The following is a 24,225-nucleotide window of genomic DNA, read 5'->3' as shown; positions in this document are numbered from 1 at the left end:
CAGATTTTAGTCTGATTATTTTCAGTTTCTTTAAGAATGAGCTCCCTATTTTAGGTGACTTGTCACTTTAAATCCAATCAACATTTACACTCGCGTATGGAAATGGCTGCAAACAGATGCACAATTATACAACTGTGCATCTTTGAAAAGCAGAAGTGGAGTCTCCTGTACAACCAACAGGAACGCAACAATAAAACATTCATCTTTTCTAGCAGCCATTATACAGCAGTAAAACCAGCTGACCAAACATACTGGAGCTCAGCTTGGGTTGCTAGGTAATGGGTGGAATTCCGCTGGGGTTGCTAGGTAACGGCAGGGCTTCGCTGCCGTTACCTAGCAGTTACTGCCCTACTACTGCCCTACTGCTAGGGCAGTAATTGCTGATTTGTGACATAATAATACGCAGTAGATTTTTGAAACAGTTCATTTTGTAGACACCAAAAAACATTAACTTATTGCCAAAATAATAGTGGAGTGTTTTTTGGGCGGGCTTGGGGGTTGTTAAGCATTTGGGTTGTTATTAGTAGCAGCAGGGACCCAAAAGGAAGTACAAAAACGTGCAAAAAGTGTCAGAGTGTAAATAGTTTTCATCACACTTGGGTAACCAGAGGTTCTTTGAGAGGTAATTTCATCCCTTGCTGATCTCTTCCTCCCTGTTCTGCACAAAGCCCAGCCAGGAGGTTCCCATTGAGCGGTGGACATATCGCCCTGCTCTGTTCGTGCAGAAGTACACGATCCCCCATGAATTCAGGATCCTGATCCGTCCCGTTGTCTTCATCATTCTCTTCATCGCCCTCTTTGTCGTCTTCCCAGAGCGATGTGGAGACGTGGTGGTACTCCCTGTTGTCCTCGCATTCCATCTCTCTGTGGTAGAAGTAGCTGAAGTTTGAAACGATGACGGGAACCGGCAAGGAGATGGTGAGCACACCCGCAATGGCGCACATGGACCCAACCAGCTTTCCCCCAACCGTCATCGGAACCATGTCCCCGTAGCCCACCGTGGTCATGGACACCACAGCCCACCAAAACGACTCGGGTATGCTGGCAAACATTGTGTCGGGATTGTCCACCTCGGCAAAGTAGACAGCGCTGGAAAACAGAATGACGCCGATGAAGAGGAAGAAGATCAGGAGCGCGAGCTCTCGCAGGCTGGCCTTCAGCGTCTGACCAAGGATCTGCAGGCCTTTGGAGTGACGGGAAAGCTTGAAGATCCGGAAGACTCTCACCAGCCTGATGACTCTGATGAGCGCCAGGGAGACAGACGGCGGTGTGCCTTTGTCCTTGGCCAGCTCTGTGCCCACTGTGACGAAAAAGGGCAAAATGGCCAAGAAGTCGATGATGTTCATGATGTCCTTGAAGAAGCCGATCTTGCTCGGGGCACTGATGAAGCGCATGATGAGTTCAAAGGAGAACCAGCAGATGCAGATGGTCTCGACTATGAAGAACGGGTCCTGGAATGGGGAGAACTTTGGCGGGACCAGGATGGTTGTGTTGGGGATGGTTGGGTGAGGCGTGGTTGTGTATTGCTGAAAGATAAATGGAGAAGTAATGGTCACAACCGAAGAAAATACTGATTTGTGATTGTTTTTGTGATTTTTTTTTGTCAAAATCTCTGATTTTGTGGTGCTACTTTAGAAAATCAGACAGACCAGACAAACCAAAATATGAAGTTCAGTGTAAATTCTGGTACGTTATTTAAAAAATAAATAAATAAAAATATGAAAATAATTCATATAAGTAACAAAGGTACAAAATTATGACAGAGAATTAGGGCCATGCTAAGAAAAAAATAAAGTTATGAGAATAAAGAAATAAAATGATGAGAATAAGTCACAATATTACCACAATGAAGACATAATATTAAGATAATAAATTTGTAATAGGACTTTATTCTCTTAATATATATGTTTTCACTCCATCATACACAATAACAAACCCAGGCAAAGAAAAAAAAACAATTTCCCAAATCAGTGTCTTTTAATATAAAACTTTCTGTTTCAAAACAGAAATGCTGTAACGGTTCATTGTTTAGAGTTATTTCCAGGAAACTAAAAAATAAAAGTGTGAAGAGGCAGCAGAAGAAAACTTTCTGAAATAAGATTATAAGACCCTCAGCTGGTGTGAATAAATTGTCTGTTATGGTTGATCTGAAGAGTTTTGAAAATATTTTGATGACTAAATAAATCGAGGGTCAGTAAAAGAGTTTTGATTAAAAGTTTAAAAGTCTGGATCTTCGGTGTGACGAAGGTTTCCGAGCAGATCTGCGTCTCCATGGAGACGGTGATTACAGCAGAGAAAACATTTTCAAGGTATCCGTGATGAGTACATTATGAGATCTGTGATACGGTGACAACCTTTTCTCTCCTCTCCTTTTTCACTCTCCCACCAACTTTTATAGAAATCACTTTCTCCATTTCTGAACACGCAAATAAATCTTAAGTTCATGTGACTCTGGCTTGAATTACGGACATCTGGCGCTTCATTTAACTCAGATGTTTGTTTTTATCTGGGTGGAAAATGCCCGCCTGACATAACTTGGCTTTAGAGCCTTTTAACAAGTTAGATAAAGTTACAGTAAGCGTTTGATGGCTCTGCGTTGAAACGCACCCGGATAATACAACCTCAATGCTGCGGCTTTGTGTTTTTCAAGGTTTGTCGCTTCATCTGGATTAATGTTTTCATAATTCAGCTCGGATTAATCAAATAATAGGGATGAACGATATTCCAAAATCAACAAGCAGCTGAGCAAACATCTCCAGCTCCTCTTTCAGCTCTTAATGAACTCTGTAACCTGTCTGAAAGAAGGATTTATTACAGGACCAAAGTATTAGATTAAATTAGTTTCAGCTGGAAAATTAAACTTCCCTTTAATGTTTCTCGCTACCCATCACTTTCTTGTTGTTTTGTAAAAATATCTGTAGTTTTTTTTGGCAAATAAATGTTACTAATCTGAGTTTGATTACATTGGACTTCCACTTTTAGATGCAGCTTTAATGCTGGTTCATGCAAGACTCTGATCCTTTATGTCAACTGGAAAGCAACACAATGAATTTATCAACATCTAAGAAAACGTATAATGTTTGTGATTTTACATCCAGAAAGCGACTGATTAGGTTTGGATTTTGTCCAAAACATCTCTGATTTTCTGCAGCAATGGATTTATGACTGCTGATGCGAGCACAGTGTAAAAATGTTTACGTTTTTATTTGATTTCCATTTTTTTAAAAGTATTTTGTTAAGTTTCTAATGCAGATATCTTGGTACACAAAAGTAACTTACAAGTAACTTTCCAGCAAGATATAGGAGCTTGTTCTAAGTCAATAATTTCTTGATGTTGATTTTTAAATGTACTAGTGCCACAGTAATTTAAAAACATTTTTTCCCAAGGAAATGTTTGAGTTTCTTTGTAGAAAATTTCTGAACTTAATCTAAAAATTTCAGTTTGGTTGGTGGAAATTTACTCCTTTTTTTCTAACAGCAGTAAATATAATACGTTACCTCAAGTGAAATAATCTGCCAATGGAACTAGTACTTTTTCACAAATAATAAGGAATTATTGACTCTAAACAAGTTCTCACATCTTGCTCATACGTTATTTTTAAGTTTAAGTTTTGTCTTATTTCAAGTGTTTTGAGATATTTTCACCAGAAAGTAGGCCAAAAATGTTTTTGCTGAGTGGGAGCATTTTATATCCTGAATGCTTCATAAGTCAGAGAAGCAGCTTTGTAAACAAAACCCGCCAGGAACTGGACCGAAGATGAGTACAAAACCTCCTAAAAAAAGACCAGAAGGACCTGATGACTTTCTGTACGGTGCTGCGTCGTTTCTAATTTCATCCTGCGGCGAAAAGCTGATCTGCCTCCGTCTTTTCCAAGCCGTTTTCAGAGCCGGTGAGTCAACGCGTTTATTAATACGGACATCGGTTTATGTGTCGATGCTCTGTAACGGCCGTCCATGCTAAGTTTAGCCGTCCGGGTCTCATGGCGCGGTAACCTTAGACCAGCTCTCGCATTCACGCTCACTTCTGCTCCGCTTCTCGTTCACTCTCACTTCAGGCTGGGTTTGAAGAATCGACCAAATGACTCCGGCAGGTGCCTGTCGGTGAAAACAAGCTAAACATCGAAGTAGCCTTCCTCCTCTGACTACACCGACAGGATGATGTCTTCACTCCGTCTGAGCGGATCGGGTTCACTGACGTCACTTTCTCTGCTGCTTTGCCCGCTTTTTTCATCTTCATGTTTAACATTTATTTTTAAATAAAAAGGGTGACAACGTAAAGCTGCAGTATGTAATGTTTATAAAGAATATGTTTGTTTATACATATCTGGTAAAACTGTTACCATATGGTGACAGATAATGAGTGAAAGCTTAGCTCACTAAGCTACTATTGGTCTGAATAGATAACCAATCAGACCCAGGAGGAGGGTCTTAGTGCTGTCGATCATCCTTATGCACACTGCTTAGTATGCTAAAGATGGGAAAACAACATACTATTACAGTAACTATTTATTTGTCATCATCATTGGAAATGCTAACTGGCATTAGCATTCACAACAAGTTATGCTAACTGCAGTGTAGCAGAGAGCAAGGTTAGGAGAGGGAGGATGAGCAGCGTCACACAAGATTGTGATAGGCAGCGCTAAGACCTCCTGTCTTCTGGCTCTTACTGGTTGTTTGTAGTTAGCACTGAGAGCGCTGGGTGGAGGAATTTGATTTTTTCACTAGTAATATATCTAATAACATTCTTTCACAACATAGTAACAATTTACACAAATGTGTAAAAAATAATCTTTTTTATAATTTTTTCTTATAAAATCTAAAAATTTCAAAAGTTTTCTAGTTGTTTTCTTTAGTGGTTCTTGGTACAGCGCCCCTACAGGCAAGTAGGGGAACATGTTTTTCAAAGCTTTTGGTTAGCTTGACTCAGTGTGAAAGAGAACCGAGCTGCAAATGTAACAAAATGTTGCGATTTTGGTGATTCTAATGGACTATCAGGTGTGAAAACACCCTCAGCTAAAATCTGCTCCCAGTCCGGGGGTTTGGGGGCTTAACCTTTGCACCTAAAGTGACCCTTCATGCCAACATGTCCGCCTCACCTCCCGCCGCTCCTTCTCGTTTCTGAACTCAGGCAGAGTCTCCAGGCAGAAGATGAGGATGGAGAGGACGATGACCATGACGCTGATGATGGCGATGATCCTCGCTCCACCCGACGACTCGGGATACTCAAACAACATCCAGATTTTCTGCTGCCACTTTGTGGGCGGCAGGGGCCTCTCCTCCTCCTTGGCGAAGCCCTCGTCCTCCTTGAACCGGTCAATGATGGCCTCGCCGAGTTCGTAAAAGTGCAGCTCTTCCAGGAACATGTCCAGCGGGATGTTGGCGGGTCGCCGCAGCCTGCCGCCCGACTGGTAGAAGTAGAGGATGGCGTCGAAGCAGATGCGGTTCCTGTCCAGGAACAGCTCGTTGCGCAGCGGGTCGTAGTAGCGTAGCCGGCGCCGCGGGTCGCCCAGCAGGGAGTCGGGGAACTGAGCGAGGGTGCGCAGCTGGGTTTCGTAACGCATCCCGGAGACGTTGATGGCCAGGCGTTCACTCAAGTCCCAGCCGCTCTTAAGGGGGCGGCGGCTCGCCCTCCTGGCCTCGACACGCACCTCCTTCTCACTGCTCTCCTTCTCCAGCTTGTTGTACTTGTCTTTGCTCTGCTTTTGTTCGTCGCTGAGCTCATCGGCTTTTTGTTTCTCCTCTGTCTCCCCCTCATTTCCGGTTCGCTCGTCTTGATTGTCCATTTCTCGGCGTTGGGTGTTTCTTTGGGTTGCGTCTCTCTGAAAATCAAACAATCGAGACTGAACCACGAGACACAGATGAATTAAAAAGTCACGTGTCGATGCAGATAAATCTTTATAATGCAAATTTTACATTTTGCAAAGTTTTCCACTTCTGTTTGAGTCCCAAAAACACTCAGCTGAGTGTTGACGTTTTAATTTATTAAGTTTTATTTCAGTTTCTAAAACCTCCCGATTATTATGTCACATTCCACTGGCACTGTGCCGTTACCTAGCAACCATTGCCATGCCAAGCCCCGTTACCTGGCAACCACTGCCAAGACAAGCCCTGTCACCTAGCAACCACTGCCAAGCCCAGCCCCGTTACCTGGCAACCACTGCCAAGCCCAGCCCCGTTACTTAGCAACACCTGCCACGCCCAGCCCCGTTACCTGGCAACCACTGCCAAGCCCAGCCCCGTTACTTAGCAACCACTGTTAAGCCGAGCCCCGCTGGTTAAAACCTTAGGTTTCATAATTAATAATTTAGTTATACATTGTTCTGACAATTAATCAGTTAATAACATAAAAATAGCTGCTTTCTGCAGATTTTTCATTATTAGCATTCATTCTTGTTATGAAATATTAGGTATATGTTAAAAGATGCAAGAAATAAAAAATACTTCAGTCCCTTCTTTAAATAAGGAAATAAACATTTTATTGCCTAAAATGAGATAATAGCATTTATGAATAATCTGCTGATTATTTTCCTGGATTAACTGATTAATAATTGCTTAATGAGAGATTTATTTACAGAATTTGAACCAGGTGAAGCTAAATGGATTCCACTTTAGTTGTGGGTTTAACATATTTACAGAAAAAAGTTATCTCAAATGGTAAAAGTCTATATTTTTGTAAATTTTTGCTTAATTACTCTCTGAATGTGTTGTTTTTTTAGTCTGTATACTTCACTTAACGATTAATCAATTACTAATTTACTTGATGGTTATTTTATTAATCGATTAATCACGATTAATCGTTACACCTCTAGTTTGTTATGCATAATTTTAGGAGTCTCACCATCAGACTTTCTCCTCCTCCTTACCTGGCTTCAGCTGCTCCAGCTACTCACTCCTCCACATATTCCTCCTGCTCTGCCTCCTTCTTCCTTCCCTCCGTCTGCAGCCGACTCCTCGCCGATCTCCACATCAGGATGTCCAGGAAAGCCCTCACCGTGTTTTTGTGTGCGGTGAGGAGGAGGCGGCGGCAGCGTGGCTCCTTCAGGGGCCGCTGTGGTGTTAATCTGCAGCGCTCACTTGGAGTTAGGCTTGTTTGTGGGTCCTCTCTGTTGCACCCTCTCTGTTACGCGCCGCCCCAGGGAATGCTGCAGGGTTGAAATTTAATCTTTGACCCTGATCCAAGAGTGTCGCTAACCCCTCGCGCTCCCAGTCCTCACCTTTGCTGTCTGAAAATGTCAGCCTGTTAAATCTACTAAACATACTGTACATGGTGAGTGCATGAATAGTGTACATATCTGCATGACAATGATAATGTTTTTGACTATCATTGATATTTCCTACTGATAATGTATATTATTTTCAAAAAATACTTGTTAATGTTCTGTATAACATTTTTAGATTTATTTAAGTATTTTTTTTATTTCCTGCCAATTATTTATATTATTAAAACATACATGTTGTAGATTGAATTAATTAAAAACAATGTATTTGTTTTATTTCCTGATGAATATTTAAAACATACATGTAATACAAAACCTAATGTTCTATCTGACATTATTTTGAGATTTATCAATTAAAAATGTATTCAAATTGTTTTTAAAAAATACTTGTAATTCATAACTTATTGGTCTGTATAGCATTTTTAAAAAATTTAATTTAAAAATATGTATTTTTATTTACTGACAAATGTTCATATTATTTAAAATATATATGTTGTAATTCACATTTTAATGTTCTGTGAAACTTTATTTTGAGATTTAATTAATCTAAAAATATATATTTTTTATTTCCTATTGAATATTTATATTTAAACAGTACATGTTCTACTTCACAACTTAATGTTCAGTGTAATATTATTTTGAGGTTAAAATAATTTATTAAAAACAAATATATATTATTATCTTAAAAAACTCTTTAAAATCAATGAAATATGTTTCTTTTTTACAGTGTAATGTCAGATATAGTTACGTTTATGATTGCATGAATAAAGTAACTAAGGTAAATTGTCATCAAGATCCCGTATGTAGCAGTAAGTTGAGCTTTCCATGAATTGTTTGGGTTTTGCAGCGAATTGCAGAATTTCCGATCGTTTCTTGAACACCTGAACGCCTCAGAGCAAAACGAGTTTTTTGTGGGACTTTGAACTTTACAAACACTTGGTGGCAGCTGCGCAATATTTGACAAAGCAGAGGACTTAGACGTGCAGTCAGCTTAAAACTTTGATCAAATAATAACTTGTGGTGTTTTGCAGATAAACGCTGCGCACTGCCTGACCGTTTTGGCGCACCAAAATGCCGCTGCGCTACCAAAACAAAGTGGTTATTGTCACTGGAGGGTCCAAAGGCATCGGCAGAGGGATTGTCAAAGCGTTTGGTTTGTTGATATTTGTTTTTACGTTGTGTGTTTGCTAAGATTACAAAAAAGAAATGGAGCACTGATTATTTTTGCGTCTCTTTTTTTAGTGGAAAATGGAGCCAAAGTGGTGTTTTGTGCAAGAGGAGGTCGGTGCAAAACTGCAAAATACGTAAATAAAACACACAGTAACGCCAACAGGATGTGTCACCGTGTGTTGCAGCTGCAGCAGGTGAAGCTCTGGAAACGGAGTTCAACACGCTGGGACCAGGCGCGTGCAAGTTTGTGGAGTGTGACGTCACCAAGGAAGACCAGATCCAGGTAAAGCGATGAAGATGCAAACAGTCCCATTTCTTACACTAAGTCAATAAGCTGTTTTCTTAATTAATCGTTAGATGAGCGCAGTCTCACCACAGAGTATTAAGAAAATAATAAAGTCATAAAATTACAAGAATAAGGTAATTTTATTTATATAGGATATTTTCAACAACAAGGCAATTCAAAGTGCTTTACACGAGTTAAAAGGAAATACAAACAAAATAACAAACCAAAGGAAAGAAAACTAATCTAATGTTGTCCTAAAGTGTGTAAACTAGGTGCTCCTGTTCAGGGTTTCTAAGTATCTAATACCATTTCTAAATAGTGCGAGACTCCTGCGAGCCGTTCACAGAGCGTTCTGCCCTCTCTCTGACAGAGCAGGCCTTTTATTTGGGAAAACAATAGAAAAGCGAAATCTGGAGGGAACAATCAGTTTTCAGGAGCACAGATATTCAGCACAGCAATCAAAAAGGTTTTAGCACATCTCGTCACTACTGATTAACATTAGACTGAATATGTATAAAATTGATAACAAAAAAATCTCTAACAGACTTTATTGGAGGAGTTTATTCTAGTAACATTTAAATTAAAAAAATCTGACTTTTTAAAATCCAATTAATCGCCAGAATAATTGTTCTATTAAATCAATTACTAAAAGTAATCCATAATCTTTAGTTGGTGCCATAATGTGCATTTATACGGGCTAATCTTGTGAAAATCTTCTGATGCTAACGGTTAGCTTAAGAGGCTTCTTTTTAAACATTTACTTACCGTTCCCCTCGCTGACAGGATGGCTCTCATCAAGTCCTTTTGTTGTTTTAATATTTTTTGTTTATTGTACCAACTGTTAGATTGTAATTCAGAAGCCACTTTATTACACATAATTACTAGCTAAAAGGAAAATCAACACACATCTTTCCTTTACCGTTCAGAGGAGTGACAAAGGGAGGCGAGTCTCGATGGAAACGGGAAGCAATAAATTATTAAATACAGATTCTACATACTTTGAGCAAAAATGCTTAAGTTTTATGGATTAAAATACAGATACATGCGGGCCATTTTCTTTTCAGCGGTTGATTGCAGTCACCGTGGAGCTTCATGGACACGTCGACTGTTTGGTGAACAACGCAGGCTGGCGTGAGTCTGTTCTTCCGGAAGACATCGTCAACAGAAAGCGAAAAGTCTGAGTTTGTGTTGCTTTTTAAATGATTTTGTATCTTCCATGTCAGATCCTCCTCACAAACCCACCGATGAAACCACAGTAGAGGAGTTCAGGAATCTGCTGAATCTGAACCTCGTTAGCTACTTCTTAGCTTCCAAAGTAATTTCTGTTTTTACTTTGATTTTTAAGTGCAGAATTAAAGAATGTCAAACCATTGTGTTGTGATAATGTACACACTGATGAATACTCATCACAAGATACAATTTATAAAAGTATTTAAATATTGTTGAGCAACTTTTGCCGTCGCCATTTTGCGGACTAGCGGAGTAAGAAGTGTCGTAATTTGCCTACAGCTGACGTAAACTGAAATCTAATTTACATCAGTCTAAAGGCTAATAAATAGATTCATAAACACGAAAATGAACAATATTATATCTATACTTTCAGTGTGTTTTAGTTAGTTTTATAAACCCAGGATATGGTTCCAGTTAGTTGTAGTTTTTCCTCATTAATTACTGTTTTTATTTATTTCAGTTCGTGAAATGTTTTCTCAGTTTCAGTTTTTGTTATTTTGTTAGTTTTAGTTAACGGCAAAAACCTTTCCGAAGACTGGGAACTGTTGAAATAGCTACCATTATATTAAATTTGTATCTAATCCAGAATGTTTCTGTTTCAAAAAATAAATAAAATAAAAAGCTAAAACATCATTCTGAATATTTTTCCCTGCAGTTTGCTTTACCGTATCTTCGTCAGCGCCACGGAAACATCATTAATATCTCCAGTCTTGTGGGGACCATCGGTCAGAAAGATGCTGCACCTTATGTCGCCACTAAAGTGAGTAAAAATGTCAAGATGAAGCTTTTAAAATGCAGTCAGAACTGCTCTGTAATGCACGTCTTTCTCCACAAGGGGGCAATAATCTCCATGACAAAGGCGATGGCTGTGGACGAGAGTAAACACAAAGTGAGAGTGAACTGGTGAGCCAAACCCAACTTCAGCGATATTCCTGTTTGCAGAAGGAAGTTGAACTTTATTTGTGATTTTTTTTTAACTCTTCGTATTTTTAAATTAGTTGCTATTGAATATTGTGCTTTAGAGTTAGTATTTTCATGATTTCAGCTATTTTTTAAAATAAATGTTTACGTTTTACTGTAAAGGAAAGAAGGAAAAGGACTTAAATATGTCATAATAAGCACTATGAGATATTTAATCTTGTGAAGATTATATTAGTTACATAAGCATTGAGATGATTTTTATAAATCGCTGCAATGTAAATACTCAAAATTAACAAATTTATCTTCATTATTTAAGAAATTTGATTTCAAAGATGGAATACATGTTTAATCCTTATAAATATCATATAAATGTATGTATTTAAATTTTGTGATATTTATGTACCTGGAAATTTTATATTTATAGTCTAAAAAAATTGCCGTACATTTTTTTTGTTAATCTGGAGAACAGCCTAGTTCGGAAAATATTTTAATCTCTTAAAATTACAGAAAGTAGCTGACCTCTATCATTTATTACTTACACAATAATATAAAATAAGTTAAAATTGTCACTAGAAACCAGAAGATGTAAAGTTTTCAAAATGCATTTGTGCTCCTACAAATACCTTTGGTAATAAAAAAAATTATAAATTATAATTTAGTGTCTGACACGTGTTGCAGCATCTCTCCAGGTAACGTGATGACGCCGCTGTGGGAAGAACTTGCTGCGCAGACGGCCGACGCTGCAGCCACCGTCCACGCAGGGGAAAAAGCTCAGGTGAGGTCAGGAGAACACACTCAGTGCTGAACATTCAAGTCTTTTATGTCGGTAACCATAGACTCCTGCTGTTGTGAAGTAGCAGCTGAACTGGATGTTCTGGCTGGCTGGGTTTTGTTGTTGTGGTAATGCAGAATTTGCCTCACTACAACCGGTCTGTGAAATGAAACACTTTCATTCTTAGAACCAGCAGGAGGAATTTTACCAACTCTGTTATGATGAAATGCTAATTAGATTAGCACCTGATGAAACTAGTTAATGTTTATTTGAACCGAAGTATTCATAGAGGTCAAGTTCTCATGAAAGATCTGCATTTGTTGTTTCCTGAATCTAAGAACTGTTGAACTTTTCTAAATTTTTATTTAATAAACCAACATTAAATAGTGCACAATTGTGAATTGTAAGAAAACTAAAGTTTTCAAAATACAAACCCAAATCTAAAAAGTGTTTGCTATCCCTCTTTATCCTAAAACCCCTAAATAAATCCAGTTTGTTTATTCAAATATATATGTTTATTGAGATACTTTTGTTTTAGTCTCAGTCACATAAAATCCCTGAAGTTTGTTGTTTTCACATGATGACACATGGAAGAGGTCAAGCACTGAATACAGTGGAAAAACACAAAATCTCACCAAGTATTTTTGTCTAGTCTCTAGTGTAAATATCTCAATACACCTGAAATAAAACAAAACTAACTTAAAAGTAACTTTTCAAATAATTCCTTAATAAAAACTACAAGTTCCACTGGCAGATTGTTTCACTTATAACTTGGGAAAAACGTCTTACCTTAGTACGATAGAGTTTTAGGGCGACAATAAGAAGATAATAATAAAAATATATGTGAGTATTGTGTGTGAGTATACTCTCAGCATTGTGAGAATAGTACAATAGGATGATAAAGTTGCATAAAAATAGTTGTGCAACAATAAAGCCGTATGACAACGGAGTAAAGTCGCACAATAATAAAGTTGTAGTGTTACGACTTTATTCTCATAATTTGATTTTGTTTGTTAGTATGGGCCCAATACGCCGTCGCACACCAGAAACCAGGCCAAAAATAATTCGTAAGATTTTGTGTTTTTGCAGTGTATTTAGTTTTTTCAGTTGTTAAAAGCAGACTAGGAAACTGTCATCTGAACTTCATGGCATGAACATGTGATTTTTTTCTTTTAAACCTAAATTGTGGAGTTGTCTAAGTTGAGATGTTTTAATTATATGCTAGTTGAGCGGATTTTACAGCTTAGCAGCAACTGTGGGAACGAACAGCTGCAGGCTTCCAGAAACAAGTCTCTGCCGTGTTCATCCCGTTTCCTGTGCGTCTGCTCCTCCAACAGCTGATGGGTCGGATGGGGACGGAGGCCGAGTGTGGGCTGGCTGCTCTGTTTCTGGCTGCAGACGCCACGTTCTGCACCGGCATCGACCTGCTGCTCAGCGGAGGAGCTGAACTTAACTACGGCTTCAAGAGTCAGATCCCATCCTGAGGGTCTCTGACCCCACAGGATTAATGCAAATAACAAAAACAAACACCTTTATTTTTTTGTTAAATAAAAGCAGGGTAACAGTGTTGCCCTGTGATGGACTGGCAACCTGTCCAGGGTGAAATGTCTTGCTGGAGATTGGCACCAGCACCCCTCCAAACCCCACTATGGATAACGCTGTAGGAAAATGGATGGATGGATGAAATAAAAACAGACACGTTGGGAATAAAGGAACATAAATATTTTAAGTATTTTGGCATGCAGGTCAACCGTAACACGACCTGCACCCCTCCCCTCCTGAGCGGCCAATCAACAATAAGCAGTTTGACCTACAGTAAACTCTGCTCTTCCTGGCCAATCAGATCCCAGGATTTTGCCACTCCTTCAGTAACTTCCTGAATCCTCATACTGTAATTTATTACTAACGCTTTTGTGTTTAAACGGAGCCAGAAAAAATAATTTAAAAGTTATTAAACCAGAAATTTTTAAAGTGTAATAAAATAGAAATATTTTATTAATACATAATTGTTTTAGTAAAAGTTGTTCTGGAAGGAGTTTGCCGCGTCCGTCTGAGCGGAACTGAATTGGATTTTTATTTGTTTCCACACGGGCGAATAATCTCGGTTTATCAGCGCAGAGGAGATGGCAGCCCTCCGAACGGTGAGTGAGTTCACTGACCGATGTGTCTCTTATCTGTTTACACTAACTACCCGGGTTAAACATTATTTAACTGATCAATAAATCAGTATCCTTAGAGGAGAGGAGATGGACATGACTTGCTGTAGATCGGATCGTTCCCGCGCCGGGAGTCCGACTGCGGGGAAGATCCCTCACCAGACTTCATTTAGAAAAGTTTAAAATAAAGCTTCGTCCTAAAAATAAAAGTGAGAACAACAAACTAAAGGTTAAAAATAAAATTTATAGAGCTGACAACGAATTCGGCGCTTTTGTTTAGTTAATATTTTAACTGTGTCATTTTAAATATATTTCATATTTCTGCACAACTTGAAAACGTGTTTGTTTTTTAGTGACTCGACTCGACAATTTGTTGAAGGTTCATTCAGAATTTTCTTTCTCCATTCAGGCTGTATTTGCTTCCCATACTTGCTAAAATAAAAATGCAACAACGTTTTCCCTTTTTTGTTGTTGTTTTTGCATGATTAAGTCATCAATTTTACTATTTTTGTCAGATTTCCTCCGTTTCCAGGCTTATCATCAGATTTATAGCTTTGTGTTAACTCCCATCAGATGAGGCAATAAAGACAAAACTTGCATCATCCTTTCATCATGCATATAATTACTGCATTTCTCTCTAGAATTAGACCTCTGCTGGAGAACTGAATGGATCACACTCTGACCTTGCATTCCTAAAACCATAAGGTGGAAATTTTTCTGTTTGTCCATGTAGGTTGTTGTATTCTTGAGCTTGTGAAAGGCGGTCCTAATCTTTTAATAACTGAATGACATCATCAGGTTGCGCGTAGATCATTGCGCAATGCTTTAAAGCACTGGCCATTTAAAAAAAAAATCTTCCAAAACTGGAAAACAGAAACTTTTCATCTTTTTTTAAGTATGTTTTGCTTTCAGATTCATTTGAATGTAAATAAAGCCAAAAGCACCCAGTTACTTTTACTCCAAAGCCAACCTGGCTAAATAAATTAAGAGTTTTAGAAGAAAAATCTGCATTAATTTCCCTTTAAGTTAGATCCTAAAACAAATCTATCAATAAAAATTGATGTATAGTCATATTTCACTGTCCTTTGGTTAGTTTTTTGAAGTGAACTAAACTACAGGCTGGGTAAGAGCTGCAAGAATAAGCAAATATTGAAAAAATACTCAACAAAACCTGTTATGCAAGAGCTAAACTGAGTTTCTGACTATATAAGCAGTGAAGGATAAAAAAAGCTTGTGTGGGTTTAAACTTGTTGCACTAATCATTAAAAATGTGTCAAATCTGACATTAGTTAAGTTTTGTAGGAATAGCCCATTAGTAGCATATTGTCCCATTTCACATGTCTAATTATACAGTTATAAATGTTATATATTGTGCAGATTAGCTTGGTTTCCATTGATTTATTGTCAGTGCATCCACGGCGGCCATCTTGTTTGACAAACATGTTTTACTGCTTCTATTTATTTGAACTTTGAATCCAGGTTAACTCTATGACAGAGTATTATTCAATTAACAAGAATAAATTTGTAATATTAGGAGATTAAAGTCGTAATTTTATGAGAACTTCAAAATAAAAAGTAAAATGCGTCTGATCTGGATAATTTATATTTTTTCTCATTAAAGCAACTTTTTTCTCGTAATTTCAAGATGTTTTTTTTCTGGTAAAATTGTTTCTTATCACTATATTCTCATAATTAAACAAAATTCTCATATCCTGGATTCTGATACTCTGTATCACAACTCACAGGCATGATAGAAATAAAAGACACTTTTAAAAAATATTTTTTCTCATTTCAAAGCAAGAAATTTGATTCAAACAAAATAAATCTGAAATTTTCTCATGCGGCTCTGGTTTCCTGTCCTGCAGATAAACTGAGGACAAAGTGTCAGCCATTTTGTTTCTTGATTAATTGGACAGAAAGCTGCAGGTCGCCTAGTAAAAACCTCTGAGTCTTTGTCGTTTGGTCTGCAGGCGCTCCATGCACGACTCGTTCAGACGCTCCCCTTCTCCTTCGGCGCCCTGCGATTCGCCAGCTCCTTTAAGGTAATTAGGAAACTCCAGTCGGGTAAGACCTGCACAGGCATCCTCTGGGAAAAAGAAGCTTCCTCATGTTTAAAAACTATTTCCTCCTCTCACCTGTTCTCTCCTTTTCCTGTTTTTGATTATTTAATCCAGTTTAATTAAACCCAAACCAGTCAGAACCGAAGCCAGGGGAGTCCAAAGTGACAGAATGTTGGCAGCAACACCAATTATTTGTTTTTAAATTGCCACATTTCTTGTAAGAATCACATTAGACAGCTTTTACTTAAAAGCTGCTTTTAATGAGTTTATTAAACTTTAAGCATTTTCAAAGAAAGTGGCCTAAATCATGACTTTGTTGCTCAAAATTCACAAAATTTTGTTCTATTTTTTCCAATTGATCCCTTGAAAATTTGCTAAATTTCTTATGAGGCAAACCTGCAAAACTTACATCTGTAATAATTTCCAACAACTAACCTGACTATTTTTTAGTGAAAATATTGCATACTTATTTCATTATTACACTTCTTACAAAGTACTTTTTGTCCAGTTTCTAGTGCAAATATCTTTGTCCACTTGAAACAAGAAAGCTCAGAAGGCGTATTGGCACCAAAACAAGTACATTTGCGAGAGAAAATGTACACATTTTGAGATTAATCTCAGAAATTTTCTAGAAAACAACTTGGAAATTTTTGAGCTTGAAAAGTAAATAAATTAAAAGAAAAATAACTCAAATTTTTGAGAAAAAATACTTCAGAATTTCTTATTTTCAAACAAATTGGTCGACTTTCGATCAATTTGTCAAAAGTCAAAGAGAAAAATCTAAATTTCAGAGTTTTTTCTAGCAAACTTTTCACTTTCGGAGCTCAGAAATGTCAATATTTTTCTCTAAAACGTTTCTGAAATTCATCTCAAAATTTGAGTTTTGTGGCAGAAATGTAATTTTTTTTCTGTCAACAGTGGCTTTAAGACACCGTCGTATAAAAGTGACATGGAAGTAACTTTTCAACAACATATGTTTGCTTAGTTTAGGTAAATAATTCCTTAAAATTGAATCTTGGTAGATTATTTCACTTACATTTTTCATGTTTTAAATGGAAACAAAATCTGCCAGTGGAACTCGTACTTTTCAACAATATTAAGGAATTATTATCTTAAAACAAGCTCCTATTATTTTTGCTGGAAAGTTACTTGTTAGTTAGTTTTGTCTTATTTCAAGTGAACTAAGATATTTGCACTAGAAACTACACAAATATACGTAGTGAGATGTTTTTCTGCAGTGTGAGAAGGTAAAGACATTTTTTTGGCCCTGAAATCCTTTTAACGTGACGATTTTGGCCTTTCTGACCAGACGCTCGGACGCCCCTGTCTCAGGCTAACTCCGTTATAATCCTGTATCTCTGATGTGTTTGTGTGAAGCATGCTCTATCAATACCTGCTCAAAAACGATCACTGTCTTCCTCGTGGCTTCGTCTTTCTGCTCCGCTCTGCTCTCGTCCGTCCTCTCCCTCTGGTCCGCCTCCAGGCCGCAGACCTCACCATCGAACGCAACCCGGAATGCAAACCCAAGCCCGACCCGTCCGCGCTGATGTTCGGAAAGCAGTTCTCCGACCACATGCTGACCATAAGCTGGTCCGAGAAGGACGGCTGGGACGCGCCGCAGATCAAACCCTTCCAGAACCTGTCTCTGCACCCGGCCTCCTCCGCCCTGCACTACTCCATAGAGGTAAGGAGGAAAACTGATCATGGATTTTCATCCTAAATGTTTATTTTTTGGTCTTTTTGTTGTTTTAGCTGTTTGAAGGCATGAAGGCGTTCCGTGGCGTCGACAACCACATCCGTCTGTTCAGGCCGATGCTGAACATGGAGAGGATGCATCGCAGCACGGAGAGGAGCTGCCTTCCTGTGAGTCTCTGCACTGAAGGGTCATCCAGACATGCATCCAACCGTACATCCAACCAACTGGGAAACCAATCAGATTAAGGATTAAGGATGATCCTCTGCTGTGTTTTCCATTCCAGCTGTTTGATAAAACCGAGCTGCTGCAGTGCATCAAGAAGCTGGTGGAGGTGGACCAGGACTGGGTTCCTTTCTCCCAGGACGCCAGCCTCTACATCCGACCCACGTTTATCGGCACTGAGGTGAGTTTGGTGATCGTGAACAACCCCCGCTCTGCCGTCTGCCTTTCTGACGGCGTCCTGCTCCCCGTCCAGCCATCTCTTGGCGTTTCTCGAGCCGGAAAGGCGCTGATCTTCGTCATCATCGGCCCGGTGGGACCGTACTTCGCCACGGGTTCCTTCAACCCGGTGTCTCTGCTGGCGGACCCGGCGTTCGTCCGAGCTTGGAAAGGAGGAGTCGGGGAGTACAAAATGGGAGGGTGAGTTTTTATCCTCCTCCTTCACGCTGCCTTCCAGTTGTATTCAGAAAATGGGAAATTCCAACTTCACAGTTGGGTGAAATCAACGACAGAGTATTGGGACGTTGTAGATAGAAAAAAAAGGAAAGGAGGAGTAAGATCAGAATTTTTCTCTAAAAAATAAATGTAATAAACTTTTAGAAAAAGGAAATTTGACTTTGGAAAGTTAAAAATTTTATCAAAAAATCTTAAATTGAGATATTAGAAATTTCTGTTTCAAAAGTCAGAAGTTTTTTATTTTTATGCAGAAATATCCATATTTTTTCAATCAAATGTCTAAAATTGATTTCAAAATTTGAGTTTTCAAACTGAAATTTTTAAAGAAAATTTTTAAGATTTGACTTTCAAAAGTTGAAAAATTTACTTTGAGAAAACAAGTATTTACAAATAATGTTTGTTAGTTATTAATAGTTATTAATTAATAATACATTATTAATAATTTAGCATATAATGAAAAGTCTGTCACTTTGCTCTGATGTTTTTTTTAAGAAGTTGCCACTTATCAATTAGTTTATTGATAAGATGGACCAACTTCAGATTAACTCAGTAATCGATAACGTTAATCTGTAATCTGAACATTTCTCTGTTTTACATGGGCAGAACGTTAATCTGAGCCTTTATCTCAGATCGTTAAAGTCTCTAAACGTCGCCTCGACTTTCAGTCGGGAGTTTTCCGTTTCCGTTCGGTTCCTCTGATCTGGAGTCAGTCTGACGGTCGTTTCTCCGCCTGGAGGCTTTTTGCTCCTCACTTCCTGCAGTCGCTCAGGCCTCCATGTGACTCTGCTTGTTCAGCTGCTTCGCTCCCAGATTGTTACGCAACCGAACGCCGGCTCCACTCCCATCAGAAGGTGGGGAATGCGTCCGCCCCAAATCCAGATTTAGCAGCTCTCATCAGCCGGGGGAGCAGAAAGGGATTCAGCTCTGGGTATCGCTGCGTTTACACGGTTATTTAACACAGACATGCAGCTAAAACTACAGCTGCAACTGAAAATGATCCTGATAATTGATTATTCTGGCCAGAAAACTGCAGCTGTGAATATTCCAGCTGTTAAATAGAAACCTCTGTGTGTGTGTGTGTCCAGGAACTACGGGCCGACCATCGCCGTGCAGACGGAGGCGCTGAAGCAGGGCTGCCAGCAGGTTCTGTGGCTCTACGGCCCGGATGAGGAGATCACCGAGGTCGGCACCATGAACCTCTTCATCTACTGGACCAACACTAAAGGAGGTGAGACGCCTGCTGACCCCTCATGCTGGATCTATTGAATATTGGTGGAAATCGATCAGCTGTTTGTGTGTCTGCAGAGAGAGAGCTGGTGACGCCTCCTCTGGACGGCATTATTCTGCCAGGAGTGACCCGGCAGTCGCTGCTGGACCTGGGCAGAACCTGGGTGAGAAGACAACATCCTCCTCAACAAAAAGTCCAGTCAATGCAAGCTGGAGCTTTATTTAGCTTCCAAACTGCAATTCAAAAATGAAACAGTTGGGCCCGGAGACTTTTAAACTGTTACAAAGTATTTAACGTTTTATCAAGAAACTTTTACTGAAAAACCAACTTTGCTGCACCAACCAGCTTTGATTCTTTCTGCAACTTGGATAAATATAGCAACAAATTTGAAAGAAAGTGACAAAAATCCTGTTCTTATTACTGAAAATAAATGTATTCAATTGAGCCCAAAAGAAGCAGAAAGCTGCATGTCTTTAATTTACAAACATGCAAAATCTTCTACAGTGTCTTAGGGCCACAGTAGAAAAAAGAAAATTTCTGGCAACAAACTAAAATAATTTTGAGTAATCTAAGAAATTTTTTGAAGAAAAAAAATTAGATTAATATAAAAGATTTTCTACAAAATTTCTAAATTTCAAATGTCAAAATTTTTAGATTAATCAGTCAGAAATAAAAAAAGTGGAAATTTCTGAGCTCAAAAAAGTTTGTGAGAAAAATCTGAAATTTTGAGTTTAATTTGAGAAATTTTCAAGAAAAAAATTTAACATTTTAAAAGTTTGTGAAAAATATTTCATAAAATTTTAGATTAATCTCAGAAATTTTGAGAAAATTCACCGACATTCCTGAGATCCAAAAGTCAGAAATGTTTGACTTTTGGATCTCAGGTTTGTTTTTTTCTATAAATTTCTGTGATTAATCACTAAATTTCTGAGTTTTTGGTGGACATTTAGTCTTTTTGTGCCCATCTGTTAGGGCCTTAATACACAGTCGTAAAAATCTTTCTAGTTTTGGACCTACAATAAATATCAGGCTTCTTTATTTGGTTGAATTTATGTTTTTATTTTTGCCTGCAACAAATTTTGAGTCTATGATGTTGGCCCAAGTAGCAAAACCTTTGTCCTAAATAGAGTAAATTAATTCACATTCTTTGTGATTTTGTGAAATTCTCCATAATCTACAGTCTTGGTGGATAATAACAATATTCCTCGTTTTTCTTGTTTGTTTCTGTCAGGGCGATTTTAAAGTGACGGAGCGAAAGATGGGGATGAAGGAGCTCCTCGAAGCTTTGGATGCTGGAAGAGTTCTGGAGGTTTTTGGAGCCGGAACCGCCTGCGTCGTTTGTCCCGTTGGAAGCCTCCTTTATAGAGGAAAGGTACGTAAAATTTTAAAATGTTCTTGGTTTTTACTTTCGGTCATTCTTTGGGCCAGATTCTTTGCATTACTTTATTTTTTTCAGACTTATCAGATCCCTACAATGCAGAACGGTCCAGATCTCGCAAAGAGATTCTACAAGGAGCTTACTGATATTCAGGTAAGATTGTCAGGCTTCATTCAACCACTAACAAGCAATTTAACCAGAAATTTAAGCCAGAAGAAGCAAAAAAAATCAAATATAGACTTCCACAAGTATATTTCTTCCTCTCAAAGTTGCTCATTTTAAAGCAAAGTGAAACTAATCACAGCTAGGTGGGTAAATGTTTGGTACGTGGACCAAAAACGGGAGTAATGTTTGAGGAGGCTAATGCTAGCTGCTAGTATTCACAAGCTAGCTTTTTTGTACCATTTATCGCCATTAATAAGCTTTCTGAACTTTCAAATGAATAAAAAAAATAACTTTTGGTTTTAAATATGAATCGTTTTAATCAAAATAAACACTCACCTGACTGTTTTCCTCTCCCAGTACGGACGCAAACCAAGCGAATGGGCCCCAGTGGTTGTTTAAACAGCCGTCGGTTTTTAAGTCCTGTGATTCCAGTTTGATCGACCAGCTACTGCACTCCTCTGCCCACATCGACCCCTGAAACGAAAACGGTTGGAGTTTTGAATGTAAAGCATTAACACATCAAGCACCTAGATGACAAAATATAAAGATTTGATGTAAAGTATTAGCGTAAGGAGTCTATATAAGTACCAAACACCCATTGTGATCTTTGGTGTCAGCACAAACGGACACATCTGTGTTTAAAAAGCAGCTACATATTCAGTGTAGGACCTGCAGGCCAGCCTCTGCAGAATGCACTATAAATCCACTGTAGAACATGTTTAACTGTTACACCTGTGTGAGGACGAACCGTTACTGATCCAAGCCACTCAGCCGTCACGGAGGTGAAACGGCGCCCTCTGGTGGTGGGAAGCAAAGCCGTAGAATAGACCTGAACGCTGGCTGTTACTCCTGTACTAGTTTGTGTTTTTATGAGAACAATGTAAAGTTCCAGATTGTGTTTAGAGGCTTTTAAATTATTGTACCTTGTGTTGATGTGAAATCTGGCCAGCTGTCTTCCAAAGTATCATGTTGCTGTATTCTCCTTTTAAATGTTTTGTTTCTGAACGGTATGTATTTGTTCACAGATTGCTCTCTTGTCTCTTTTCCTTGAAGTGCCTGACCGCCGTCGGTTAGCTTGTCCTTTTCATGTTCATTCTGTATGGGATGTAGCTGAAAACAATTCATCTTAGTTTTATTTTCAACATACTGTTACTTTTATTCGGTTTTTACAATAAAATTTTATTTGAGGTTTAGTGGTTGTCTGTTTTTTTTTCTTCAGATAAAGAAAAACTACTGTTTTAGGAATGCTAACAGTAGTTCCAATCGACTGACGAATGAGATCCGTTTAATCCTCTTTCATTTTTGCAGTTTGGCCGCCATCCAGTAGAGGGCGCCTCTAGTTATCCGTAAGTGGAGCCATTTATACAGAGTTAAAGATGGCGGCCATAAAACGGTCTGATATGAGATGAGAAATTTAAGTTTCACTTTTATAACGCTCATTTTGCCCTTTAGGTCATCAGAAGACGGTCATACAAGAGAAAACCCAAGTTTTAAGAAAATAGTCAATTAATTAATTAATCGTTAGTTGATCAATAAGAGTAATCAACTTTAAATCTTTAATCTACAACTTTCATCCTGTATAAATGGCTCTCAAAAACTTTGGCTAAACTGACAGAGAATCAACTAATGTTTTTAATTAAACAAACATGTAGATTTTAGCTGTTTTTCTGTTTTTTTCATTGAATAATGCATTGGTGTTCCAAAACAGAATTACACTGAAAGTACAAATAATATTTATTCAGACCTGTTTTAGTTAACATCCAATAGAAGAAAATATATCCATCCTATTTTATTTATTTTGCAAAAGTTTTATTTTAAAACCTAAAAATATCAGAAAATGGTGGTTCTTTAAAAATGATAACATTACTTAAGTTTTCCTCAAAAAGCCATACTGCATTTGTACGGAGCCCTACAGGGGACATGGGGGCTCCGTAGTACTCGGTACAAGCTGGACTGATGGCCAAAATGTCTCTTTTTGTAGAGGTTGCAGCGTCTGCTCCAGACAATACATGTTCCCACAAGGGGGCGCTGTTGCTGACAAACCATTAAACATTTCCTCTTTGATTCCACGATTATTACATAGAAATTTAATGATTATATTGGATTTTATCACTTTTAGATTCAATAATTATTACATTTATAGTCACACTGATATTTTAGGGATTAAAATGTTAGATTGATACACACAAATATAAATAAACTACAACAGGAATCAAACTGCGACCTTCATGAATAAATAGGGGTCTGGTCAGTACGGAAAGCTGAACAAGGTAAAAATAAATCCAAAACTTTAAGGAATAATAAACTGAAGAAAAACACAACCGAACCTTATTTAACCAAGCTGGTTCAAACTTTAATATTCTTCTTCAAACCTTCTTGTTTACATTTGATAAACAAGAAATGTAAATCTGAGCGATTTTGGAAATCTCAGATTTCCAAAATCTGAGAGACAGCGTAAATATTCTGACAAAGCAGAATTACATTAAAATATATTTTTATATAAACCAGTCCATCAAAACTCATGTCAAACTATTAATGTTTTATTATTGTAGGACCATGATGTTTATTTTAGGTCGATGAAAATGTTTTTGCAGCTTGGGTCAGAGTACGGTACATGGACCTTATTAAAGTTATTAAAATATATATTTTCCCAGATAATCTTTTTATGATACGATACGAAACAGTAAAAACATTCACTTTTTTAAAGTAAATCAAATGGGGGAAGACAGTATTTCTAGGTGTCTGTGATTTCCCACATGATAATTTAATGTGAAAGAAATATTTGCACGTGTGCACATATAGGGCTGAAATGATTAATCAATTTAAATCATCAATTAACTTAGAAATCGATTAATTGCTAACTGGAGTATACAGAAAAAAAAGTCCAATTACTGAAAGAAGAATATATCCAAGGCAGTAATTAAACCTAAACTGTACAAAAAAATATTTAAGAAACTAAAAAAAAACACATTTGTCAAGTGGCATTTTTAGCTTCACCTGATTCAAATTCTGTAAAAGTCCAAATGTTAGTCAGTTAAATCAAAACTTAATCAACAGCCCGACTGACGTTAAGGGAAGCAGAAAGGGCTGAGGTTTTCACATGTATTGTATCCTTTGCCTTTGCTGCAAATGATCAAGCATTCACAAAAGACTGCTACATTATAATTTTTAGGCAATAAAATATTTAATTTATTCTTTAAAAATTGAGTTGAATTGATCATTTGCATTTTTTTAATGCAGTGGTCCAAAGTTCTTGCCCTGTCAAATTTAA

At 37.9% G+C, this 24,225-nt stretch overlaps 2 protein-coding genes across 6 annotated transcripts; one reads left to right on the top strand and one right to left on the bottom strand.

Annotated features, from left to right (window-relative positions):
• Window positions 1–477: 477 nt before the first annotated feature.
• On the bottom strand, window positions 478–7,088 carry kcna7 (potassium voltage-gated channel, shaker-related subfamily, member 7). Its single transcript, XM_007562112.2, has 3 exons — window positions 6,864–7,088; window positions 5,097–5,819; window positions 478–1,526 (listed from the first exon to the last, which is right to left on the bottom strand). Exons 2-3 carry the CDS (start codon window positions 5,781–5,783, stop codon window positions 591–593), a joined length of 1,623 nt encoding a protein of 540 aa, XP_007562174.1. The 5' UTR covers window positions 5,784–5,819; window positions 6,864–7,088; the 3' UTR covers window positions 478–590.
• Window positions 7,089–7,251: 163 nt separating this feature from the next.
• On the top strand, window positions 7,252–22,147 carry bcat2 (branched chain amino-acid transaminase 2, mitochondrial). 5 transcript variants are annotated; one of them, XM_016676453.1, is made up of 19 exons: window positions 7,252–7,267; window positions 8,249–8,370; window positions 8,460–8,498; window positions 8,573–8,670; window positions 9,738–9,804; window positions 9,897–9,988; window positions 10,559–10,663; window positions 10,739–10,806; window positions 11,503–11,599; window positions 15,723–15,794; window positions 17,296–17,496; window positions 17,565–17,675; window positions 17,792–17,911; window positions 17,984–18,147; window positions 19,269–19,411; window positions 19,489–19,574; window positions 20,643–20,783; window positions 20,868–20,942; window positions 21,312–22,147. In XM_016676453.1, exons 2-19 carry the CDS (start codon window positions 8,289–8,291, stop codon window positions 21,351–21,353), a joined length of 1,803 nt encoding a protein of 600 aa, XP_016531939.1. In that variant the 5' UTR covers window positions 7,252–7,267; window positions 8,249–8,288; the 3' UTR covers window positions 21,354–22,147. The 5 variants fall into 5 exon arrangements, with proteins under 5 accessions (XP_016531939.1, XP_007562171.1, XP_016531940.1 ...); XM_007562109.2 differs by lacking the exon at window positions 7,252–7,267 and having other exon boundaries at window positions 8,143–8,370; XM_016676454.1 differs by lacking the exons at window positions 7,252–7,267; window positions 9,897–9,988 and having other exon boundaries at window positions 8,143–8,370; window positions 9,738–9,848.
• Window positions 22,148–24,225: the final 2,078 nt, after the last annotated feature.

The sequence above is a fragment of the Poecilia formosa genome, unplaced genomic scaffold, assembly GCF_000485575.1.
Source record: "Poecilia formosa unplaced genomic scaffold, Poecilia_formosa-5.1.2 Scaffold134, whole genome shotgun sequence".
NCBI classification, from domain to species: Eukaryota; Metazoa; Chordata; class Actinopteri; order Cyprinodontiformes; family Poeciliidae; genus Poecilia; species Poecilia formosa.
The sequence above is the reverse complement of the archived record's forward strand: the minus strand, read 5'-3'. Positions and strand labels throughout refer to the sequence as shown.